The following is a 10,692-nucleotide window of genomic DNA, read 5'->3' on the forward strand; positions in this document are numbered from 1 at the left end:
TTTGACAATGTTTTCCACCTGAGGAGTTGAGTTATAATCCAGCATATTAATTGTTATTTCAATTGGTAGCATTGGACAGCTGAGTCCCATTGCAGTCTGAAAATATGGACCAACCACATCGTTCATTTTGATGCCCAAGTGAAGCTTAGCCGCGATATAGCGCGAGACGTTTTGAGCTGGGCGCCCGCGCTAATTTCACTTGCCCTCCATAAAAGCTCTATCGGCATCTCATTTCCCCAACGTCACCTAGGCACCTAGCCCCCCGTCGCATTCACGCCAACCATTCCTGCCCTCCGCCGCGCCGCTGCCTCCAGCAAGCCTCCGCCGACGCTGCCCTGTCCGCCGCTGCCTCCTCCGACCACCGCGAGTATACACGCTTCGCCACCTCTCCCAGCCAAGAACCTAGTTAACCCCCTCCTCCAGATTTTCTGCGATTTTGCCCAGGTTCCTTTTCTTCCTCACAGATCTGTATTTTAGTCTTGGGTTCACGGCTCCAGATAGGAAGTATTTCTCTCGGCAGGCTATGTGGCGGAGTTAGGATCTTCCAAACCCTAGGGCCAAAGGAGCTACGTTGAGTAGAAGACAGGTGATTATCCATTTTTACAGATTCGAAGCTTCGGGCCATGCGGTTATGAACCGAAAATTAGACAAAACAGCTGTAGATTTAGTTGCCCCGTGCCTATATCCGCCCCTGGGTTATGGCACGGCTGATTCCCCGGTGGTGGTTGAGCCTGACTAGATATTTCTGTGTGTCTGATTATGTTTCTGTTCATGAAGTACCCATGTCGAGGTTAGATCTGAGTCCTGCATCGTTAGAGTTTGCAGAGGAGCTGAGTTTTAATGTTATTCAGTTGGGTAGCATTCGATAGAAAAGAAAAATGTGTCATAGTTTTAAGCATGTGAGATCCTACCGTTCTCTCTGTATTATGCCTACCTTTTGTTCTCTCAACATCCATGCCTATGATGGCAGGTGTTTAGATTGTTGACATGTGCATAATTCTACCAACATTTTTGTACTCCTTTCTTCAAAGTAAGGTAATGTAAAATTGTATTCATCACTAACATCGCATAATGATGGTGCGATTGACTACTAGATCTCTGCAAATTGCTCTGTCAAAAGAGAAAAAACTGGTTTTAGATCATTGTTAGTAAACTATTGTTTATGTGCTATATGAAATCTAAAGGTAAGCTTTCCTGGTACTTATACTTAGTTGGGGTCGTCCGTTCACTCCTTTTCAAGCCTTGCTCATCTACTATTGCCCCCGGTAAATGGAGGCATCAAAATGAATGAATTTGATATATAACTAAACCACGTTTCACATCATTTTTTTTTGTACCGTAGCGTAGCATGGGTATCTTACCAGTATGCTTAAAAGATCTAATCACATTATGTTTGTCAAATTTAAATTGCACTCACATCAGTTTTACTTCATATACTTGGATCGGATGTATTTGTGGCTCTAATGCATCCTTCATTTGTGAACTTGCAGGTCCATGGTAGTGGCTGTGAAGTAATTTTCTGCTCAGGTTTGTGCTTTTTATACATGTATTATTTGGTACAATATTTGATCAGGCAAGCATCTACAAGAGGCTTTTACCTATTTTTTGCACTTTCTTGTCTGGATAGGTGTTGTGCATTAGAAAATCCTTTTTCGAGCCAAGTTTGTTTGGACCCTTGTATACTGACAGCACCTGCCCTTCTTGGTTTGCAGCCAACATTGTTAGCTACTAGCTAACTTGCTAGTAAGCTCTGAGCCCGAGACATCCAAATATTTTTCCACTTCTCTGGAGCAATCATAGAGCCCAAGCCTTCCTACTTTGGGGTAAGCTTGTTCTCTCAGATGATCTGAAGTGTTCGCTGCTCTCATATCTTTGAACTAGTTGCTGTGTGATATATAAGGTTTTAATTTGTCTATTTGTGTGACTTATGAGTGGTGCTTCCTTTATTCAAAAGCGAATGCTAATCACACGCTTATCGAATTTGAATACTTCAGAAGTATAATAGTAGTATTAAGGGTGCTGGGTGCATCATGGATAAAATGTCAGTTGTCTCAGTTGCTTCTTTCTGCAAAGCTCTACTACTGTGGTGTAGTGTTTGCAGCAACAATCTCGTTTTAGCTAGATGCAATGATGTATTATTTTTCTAGTGCATGACTGGAGATAATATATCATGGTGTTACACTTAAGATATTGTCTGGGACCTCCCTTGTTTTGCTTTTTTAGAAACCTGCCATTGATTTCATTGCTATGTGATTTAACAAACTGAAGATAGTTGGTTGTTTCCTTTCATTTTTGCAATCTTATACTCTTCTGAAAAATCTCTTTTGGGGAAATTGACTGTGACGTGTGCATTCTGGTTTCAGTTTTCTGACTAGCTCAACATGTCTGAGGAAGAGCAACGTGGTTGGATGCACAGTGGGTGGAGCGAACATGGGCGCCATTCTGCTGAGTGGGTGCGCAACACAGATGCATTTCTCGATCGCGCTTTCCAGATTATGCCTAACGCCAACCAGCTAGGTGTGAAGTGCCCATGTGACGAGTGCTGCAACAGAATTATGCACAAGCGACCGCTGGTGAGATCCCACCTTTTGAAATGGGGTTTCATGCTAGGCTATACTAGATGGACTGAACATGGAGAGCCTCCTGCAGTTCGTTCTACCAGAACAGAGGAGCCCCTTCATAGTCAAACTGAAGTCTCGCGTATATCCACCGTTAAAGAATTGATGGAATTTAAATCAAAATTCAAGATTTCAGATGAATCATTTGATCACCTGCTGGATATAATATGTAAAACCCTCCCAAAGGGTCATAAAATGCCTGCAAATGTGCATGAGTGCAAGAAATATTTGAGTGACCTTGAAACACCAAGTTCCAAGACTGAGGGGGAGAGCTCGAAGAGAAAAAGGCGGTCTTAAATACTAAGTACGTCTACTGACATCTACTGTTCAACCTATTTGATTTACTGTTGAATTATCTAACAGCATCGGGTTTTGCAGCAGGGTAGCTGAAGGAGTGTCTGGTGGTGGCTTCGTTGCAACTGATCCTTGGTGTTTGAGGTTTCCACCTAAGCTTGGGTAGTTCCATTATGAGATATGTTTAATGTTGAATTTGCCTGTAGTATGTTGATCAACTTGGTGTGAGGGGTTCGAGCTCTCAAGTGCTAGTTAACTCGCTGATGATTTCTGAGCTCCAGGTTACTAATTAGAGGCACTTACCATGATGCTTTTGATGATGTATTAGCTCTGAAGTGCTGGTTAATGAATTTGATCAATACTCTCCGTTGCTAAATAATTTCACGTGCTGAGTGATTCATCACATGCTCCCTGTAATCGATACGAGCGGAACTAGTTGTATGTGACCCCTTGTTTGACGTTTTAGGATATGCTAGTAGCCGGCTTGCAGAATTTTCAAGAATATGTCTTGGAAATATGTATCATTTTCATAGGTAGAAAAATGCCAGATGGTCAGTCAGCGCCCAAAGGGTTAAGGTTGCTGCTTTTTTTTTTCCGAAATGGGTTAAGGTTGCTGCTGACTATATGTTCTCACTTACACACAGCCTCAAACTCTACCGAAGTGAACTACTCTCATGATCGTGATTCGTGACCTTGTCAATGCCGTTGTGGCAAGCTGCTATTTCGTTGGTCACTATTGCTACTCATTCCATCTTTGTTTGCCGGTGAGAGCGGCAAAGCTTCCGTCAGTTGATTTTTGGGATGGAATGTTTGCTACTGTTTGTTTGTTTATCCAGAGGAGAAGGCTCTATGGCCATGGGTTCATGATTTCTTATTGATGACTAGGGTATATGTACATGGTGCCTCCTACGGATCTAGGCAATAGACATCGAATGGATGGCACCAGTTCTCCAATTCTAATACTCCCCGTAATCTGACAGGAGTAGTGTTTGATACCTTGATCAACTCCTCCAAAATGTGCTCTAAAGTACTAGTTAACACATTGATGTTTTCTGGGTTTGAGGTTACTAATTAGAGAAACCTACGTACCATGAGGCATTTGATGATATATGAGCTCGGTCTTTGCTTCAGAGACTTTAAAAATGCAAGAACAGGAAAGGCGCATGATTGCAGTGTGAAGGCCACTCTAATTCTACAGAAGTTCATATCCACTAAAATTTGTTTGACTCCGTGTCATCCTACATTTTGATACAAGCAGGAACAAAGGAATATGAAAAAGATGTTGGAAGTGGATGTTAGGTTTCCTATGAAGTCTAGTGCACAAGATTTCTCAGAAAATATTCCCATGGGATTTAATCCTATGAATCAAACAACCACCATAGGAAACATTTCTAAGCTTGAATTCAGGAAAATTCCTAGGCAAATCCTTCAAATCAAAGGGTCCCTTAAGTGCTCACAGCTAAGGCATTTGATGAATACTCTTCAATACTAAACGGTTTCACGTGTTCAGTATTTATCTGTGTTACACATAACTGTCCTTCTAGTAATCCAGTTCTTCTTTCTTCTTTCCATGCCTACCTACGAAGGAATCAAAGGTGCATACATACATGCATATGGAATAGCCAAACATCACCCCCCCAAAAAAAAAGAGCTTCTAACGGCTCATTTTGGAGCTGCACCAGTATGGATGGTAGGCCAACTCACTCTGCCAAGCCTCACATGTCTCCTTACATCTAGACGGAGCAAGACGTACAGGACGACGCGGTACCCGACCGCCATCAGGAGCAGAACGAGGAGGTTCACCCACTTGGCGCCTGTCGACGACGAGATGTCATACGAGCCTCGGACGGCCTGCACTCCAGGGATCGTCCTTGTTGCGCCGACCGCGAACGACGTACCGACATACTCGTTCTCGACCAAGCCCTGCAGCATTGCTCGTTAGCATGCCAGATCATGCGGACACCAGACGACCCAAGAAGAACATAAGCTACTTACCTGGACAGCATACGTGTGGAGCGACATGTAGGACAGCGGGTAGTTCCACACGGGAGAAGGTATTGCTTCTCGGATCCGGAAATATCCAGCCACCAGCATCATGATAACCTGAATCAGTTTGTCATGGTTACTTAATGTTGATCCATTCAATATTGGCCTACTTGAAAGAAGAGAAGGATGTGAACTTACATATAAGCAAATGAGGGTTAAGGTGCACTTATAAGTTTCAAGCCAGATGTACGCGACAATCATCATAAGCGCTTCATTCGCCAGCAGGCACATGAAGATGGTGATTATGAAGTACATTAGGAAGTTGAACTCATTCCTGAGGCCTATCAGAAAGTAGAAAACCAACGAGGACGAGATGGACAGCAGAAATAGGAAAGGGATGCTCGATAGGAAGTGGCCTAGTAGGAAAACCGATGTCCCAGAATGCTGATTTGCATCCTCATGGGAATATATCTGCATAGGAGGAAACACTATGTTAGTATATTATGCATCATACTTGATATTTTATATGATTTTGGTGTTTAATGTTTTTCGAAACAACATATTCTACATTGAATTTGAGTACATCATTCAGCGATAAACTACAATTGCATTGGTTGAAAAAATAAGAACTATTCAGAAGGCAGTGGCCACAATGTTGCAATTCCATTTTAAAGACTTAAAAAACTGACCTTGACTTCATCGATATGAGCAGGTACTCCACAAACACTTAGAAGGATGACAAATGAAACAAACACAAAAATTGAAGAAACCCGAACCTGTCAAAACAAAGCAATCTCAAGCATCAAGTCATAGATTTAGTAAAATTGCTCGAAAAATAAAAACAGCCAGTAAGTTGAAACGTTATAAGGCAGTTGTACTAACCACTACAGATGACAATGAATGGCCAATGTTGATAAACATTGTGCCGATTGACAGGGCAAGAAGCATATACAAGACAAGTCTGCTCCAGAAGTACTTCCAGTCTCTTGACATGATTATCAATGATCTCCAAGTGAGAATCCCAACTCTTGCTGCATCACTAGCTCTGCCTTTAGCTTTCAAGTAAGGACCTTCCTGCATCACAACATGTAGAAAAAAATGAGAGGCTTGATAGATGTAAAGCCATGCTTTTTGAAGGGACATGTATATGCAACAAGTTTTATGAGGGTAGTATATGCAATATGCAAATAACAATTTAACATGGATTTCTCAGATATTATTCAAGGGTGTAGGACAGTAATACCTTCTCAGTCAATTTCGCAATCATTGATTCAACAGACGCAGATTCAGCCGATGATTTGTAAGTTGCTTCTAGTGTCCGGATTGCCACAGCAGTATCCATGCTCACTGATGAGAAATCCCCTTGATCATCCTGTAAATAGCTACAGAGGTTTTAATCTCTTACAATAAAGGTACATATCTCCATGGAGTTGAGTATAAAGACTGAAGGAAAAAATCAAAATTTATGTTACAATAAAATCAAAAGATACCTGCAGATTTTTGCACATGGCTATGATTCTGTCGAAGTCGGTATTGATTGCCCGCAAGAAGTGGTCAGTTGGACTTTGCATGATTGGACATGGAAACCCAGCGTTTGAGAAGTGCTACAATAGAAAAAGGCCAAGTAAGAAGAGTACAGAAAGCCATACAATGAGGTATTGAAAAAACAGGGTCATCAACAGCAGGAAGAAAGAAAGTGACTATAGGACAATTGAACATGAGTGCTATATAATACGGATCATATAAGAAAGTAGAAACTGCTCTCAGTAATATATAGTTTTTTTATGGAATATCTTGTGTCAATACTACTTTCCGTGGGCTTATTAGTTTGTATCAATGCAACTTGGACACAGACATCGGTGATTCAGTGAAATTAAGCAAATAGCATCTCACTCAATTAGCATATCATGTTATTTGAAAGTAGCTTAGATGACCCTTGCATGTAACTAAAAACATTCAGGAAGTTAAATCTGTCCACGTAATTGGATACCATCGTTTCACTAAAGTAATAAATAAAAGATTAGCCTATTCACCTGCAGGCAAGCCAGTGTTTCGCCAAAAAAGAGGGTATTCCCATTTGAAAGCAAGCAAATCCGATCGAAAAGTCCAAAAACTTCAGTGCTGCTTTGATACATTGTGAAGATGACAGTGCACCCCGTGCTTGCAAGTTTCTTCAGTGTTACCATCAAGAGGAGTGCAGAAACACTGCATCAAAAGAAACAAAAGGAGAAGTCACATAAATGCAAGTGCTTTAATCTACAGGTATTGCTATACCATGGGAAAAAAATCTTGTGACAAGACTGCACTAATGCCATACTATGTCATGCTTAGTAGACCGAAATAGTAGTATAAGCTTAAACATATACTTTTCCTCACTAGCGGACACATGAGCAGCAGGTACTATTTTTCAGTAAGAATCTGAAGAGGTAAATATAACTATGTATAGAGAGGAGAAACAAACCTGTCAAGGTGATACAGAGGCTCATCGATAAACAAAACATGTGGCCTCATCACAAGCTCTCTCGCAATGCTGACCCGCCGCCTCTCACCAGTCGGAAGCCTCTTCGCAAAACAATGCCCACCAATGAGTTTGTCAGCATAGTCACCCAGTGACATCGCCGCAATTGCGTCGTCCACGGCGGCCTTCTTCGAAGAGAAGACGTCAGGAAGCTGCAAGAGCGCCGAGTAGTACAACATCTCCCGTACTGTGAGAGACTCAATTAGCACATCATCCCGATCGACATACCCCTACAAAGTGCTCCAACAACAGTAGCGCATCAGTTTTCAGCAATGTAAACATATGAAAAACTGATGAAAGCCATCACTGACGAAGTGTGATACATGTGCTAAAGCACCAAGCAATGACATTTGGCCAATATGTTGGGCAATGAATCACAGTAGACTTGAGGACGAGCTTACGTATGATCCATATGGTAAGGGTGACTTGACGCCATTGATGAAAACCTCACCATACATCCGCTCGGCGCCGCGTAGCCTCCCTGAGTGAGTGAGCGTGTGAGACAGTGAGAGCTATCAATTAATATTCAGTAACAGAACTACAGAAGCTCGAGGTGAATCAATCAGTAGGAGTGGGTAACCTGCGATGGCTCTGAGGAGGGTAGATTTGCCGGAGCGGGCGGGGCCCATGACGACGGTGAGCGTGCCGGGCAGCGCGTAGCCGCTGGAGCCCTTCACGGCGCGGCCGGAGCAGTAGCGGCGCCCGCCATCCCGGACGGAGACGGTAAGCTCCTTCCAGACGAGGGCGGCGCCGGCCACCTTCCTCTCCCTGAAGGCGGGGGCGGGAGGCTCGGGGAGGGAGGGGGATGGTGACGGGTAGGAGCTGCTGGCGAGGGAGGCGGAGGTGAGGGTGTGGGGACCGGCGGCGGTGATGTCGTCCCCCCAGTCCGGGGAGTCCTCGAAGGAGATTGGCCGGCCAGGCCTGGGGAAGTAGTACCTGCGCCCGGCAGCCGCGGCGGCGGAGGGGCTGCCCGCGGAGGACGAGGAGCTGCGGTACTGGTCCGACGACGACGGCGCCTCCATTGTCGCGCGAACCAAGGATTAATCGGCTCCCGGCCGGCGAACAAGATAGCGAGAGAGAGTGGATAGGTGAGAGACTGTGGGAGCAGAAACTTTGCTCCGCTTTGCTCTGTCTCTAGGACGCCGGCGCCATTGCCGCTGTGGCTTTTCCGCTTTTGGTGGTTTCTTTTTCTTTGTCTAAAGGAAAGAAACGATTTTTCTTGAGCGTTCGGAGCTGCTTTAAGAGCCCTACTTCGATCTCAAAAAAAAAAAAAAAAAGAGCCCTACTTCAGTGCTCCCCCCTAACCCCAAGTTTGAAGGGGTAATTTTGCCCCGCCAGTTTTTTTTTCTTTGGCCCGTTAAAACCCAAATCCAAGCCCCGTATACCTATGTGTAATTGTGTATGCATACCGTATGTGTACTCTACGTCAAAAAAAAAAACTGCACGCCCCTACCTGATGATCCAGTTCCGTCATTCTCGACCCACGTCTTCCATAATTTTGGAACAGTCACGGATGAATCTCTTCTCCTTGGCGGCCAGGATCCGATCGATGCCGTCGACGTACGCAGTCATCGGCACGCATCGGGACGCCGCCGTACACAGCCTCTCCGCCGGCACGGATCGGTTCCGCAACGGCTGCTCCTCGCTACTCGTCGCGATACTCAGTGATCACGTCGCCGCTCCAGATCCACCAGGATCCAATCACCACCGGCTGCTCTCGGTCTCTTCCTTGCTAGGGTTTCCATACCCGATCGTATCCAGTTCCGTGATGTTTCGGTCTCGCCCTCGTCAGCGCACACGTGCAGGTGGAGACGGAGCGAGCACATACGTATACATCGCGTATGCATACGCGTACTGTGTGACCAGGATGTACAGGCTTTCTTGTGGGTTCTATGTACACCATATAGAGTACGAGATTACCATCATGCCCTCCAGTCCGAAGGGGTATCGGAGGATCTTAGCCGTCCTTGTGTTTCACAGACTTAAGTTTTGACTTGGGGTGGAGCACCGGAGCAGAAGTGCTGCTTTAATGGAGTGCTGCTGCTGCTCTCCCCGGAAGAGAAAGATGCTGTGCTGCAGCGGCAGAGCAGAGTGGGAACGAGAGGGGATGGCTCACTTCGCATAGACACGGAAGCCCGGCTTGCCTAGGGACTCGAGCAGAAGAGGAGTACTGTAGCGTCGTCACGAGGAACGAGGAAGACGACGAGTCGACGATGGACAGACAGGCTAGCTCGCAGAAAACAAAAACAATTAAGAAGATAGTTCCTGATTAGTAGTAGTAGTAGTAATAACAAAGAATTTCGTTAGACTAAGTAACAGAGCAAAGAATTTATCTCCAAATGTCCAAACCACTGTTGTAAAATAGACAGACATGGGGGGTGGCAAAAAGAGAAAGGATCGAACAAACGAGCCTTCTTTTTTCTCCACCCCTTCCTTCAGATACAAGCTAGTTGGAGATTCCAGCTACTGGCAAGTTAGCAATTCTTCTTGGGAATGACTTTTACATGTACTGGTTAGAGCATCTCCACTCGTGCCCCCGTCGAGGCCCCCGGCGAGCGTTTTTTCCATCCGGACGGCGTAATTCGGCCCAGTCGCGCCCCCGGTTCCTCGTTTTCGTCCGAATTTGGCCCTTCATCCATCCGGCGAGCCCACGCCACCCCCGGCCCCCCGGGGAGCGTTCGGGACTCCGGACGAGTGAAAAGCGGGGAAGGGCCTGATCTGTCGGTGACTCGACGCACGAACCCCACCGCCACGTCGCTCAAAATCTCCCCCACCCCTCGTATCTCTCTCGCCGCCGGCACCACCCCGCCGGCTTGTTGCCCAGATTCCGCCGCCCCTCCTTCCCCACCTGCCTATATTCCGCCGTCTTTGGACGACGGCCTATCTGGCTGCTCTTCCGCCGGCCTGTTTTCCGGCCTGCTTGCTCCTCGTCGCTCGCGGCTCGGGTTGCCTCGACCACGCCCGTCAGGTGTTCGTCCATTTGCCTCGCCGGCCATGGACTCGGACGAAGAGGAGGAGCAGATGTTCGTCGAGCTTATGCAAGAAGAGATGGCAGCGCCGACGCCAACTAGTCTGTCTTAATTTGTTTGAAAAATTGTGAAATTGTGTGCTTCATTTGTTTCAGCACTTGTTAAACATTGTACTGATTATCGCCGAATTTGTTTCAGCAATTTTCGTACTCTTGTTTGCCGAACTTGTTAAATTTTATGTTGAATTTGTTTGAAATATGTCAAATGGTCGAGGTTGGGGGTTTCCTGCCGGGGGGACGGCTGGAAC

The 10,692-nt window shown here is 45.5% G+C and overlaps 1 protein-coding gene and 1 long non-coding RNA gene across 3 annotated transcripts; one reads left to right on the forward strand and one right to left on the reverse strand.

Annotated features, from left to right (window-relative positions):
- Positions 1-217: 217 nt before the first annotated feature.
- LOC127296543 (uncharacterized) lies at positions 218-3,312 on the forward strand. Of its 2 annotated transcripts, none has more exons than XR_007848532.2 (5): positions 218-444; positions 1,491-1,527; positions 1,713-1,823; positions 2,364-2,922; positions 2,997-3,312. It is a non-coding gene; the product is annotated as an uncharacterized lncRNA (long non-coding RNA). The 2 variants fall into 2 exon arrangements; XR_007848533.2 differs by having other exon boundaries at positions 3,000-3,312.
- A 1,067-nt stretch (positions 3,313-4,379) lies between these two features.
- LOC127296545 (ABC transporter G family member 3) lies at positions 4,380-8,652 on the reverse strand. The gene is made up of 11 exons (XM_051326654.1): positions 7,997-8,652; positions 7,818-7,897; positions 7,360-7,646; positions 6,932-7,103; positions 6,389-6,502; positions 6,142-6,270; positions 5,781-5,972; positions 5,588-5,674; positions 5,097-5,369; positions 4,908-5,015; positions 4,380-4,835 (listed from the first exon to the last, which is right to left on the reverse strand). Exons 1-11 carry the CDS (start codon positions 8,436-8,438, stop codon positions 4,575-4,577), a joined length of 2,145 nt encoding a protein of 714 aa, XP_051182614.1. The 5' UTR covers positions 8,439-8,652; the 3' UTR covers positions 4,380-4,574.
- Between the last annotated feature and the right edge of the window lie 2,040 nt (positions 8,653-10,692).

The sequence above is a fragment of the Lolium perenne genome, chromosome 4 (assembly GCF_019359855.2).
Source record: "Lolium perenne isolate Kyuss_39 chromosome 4, Kyuss_2.0, whole genome shotgun sequence".
Taxonomy (NCBI): Eukaryota; Viridiplantae; Streptophyta; class Magnoliopsida; order Poales; family Poaceae; genus Lolium; species Lolium perenne.

Bases quoted from the DNA above. Each gene is read 5' to 3' on its own strand.
- LOC127296545 (XM_051326654.1), bottom strand. From the start codon at position 8,438: ATGGAGGCGCCGTCGTCGTCGGACCAGTACCGCAGCTCCTCGTCCTCC. The intron at 5,973-6,141 runs GTATTACTGTCC...GTTGTGATGCAG, and splicing joins TTGCGAAATTGACTGAGAAG to GAAGGTCCTTACTTGAAAGC. The intron at 5,370-5,587 runs GTCAGTTTTTTA...CCTCCTATGCAG, and splicing joins CTCATATCGATGAAGTCAAG to ATATATTCCCATGAGGATGC.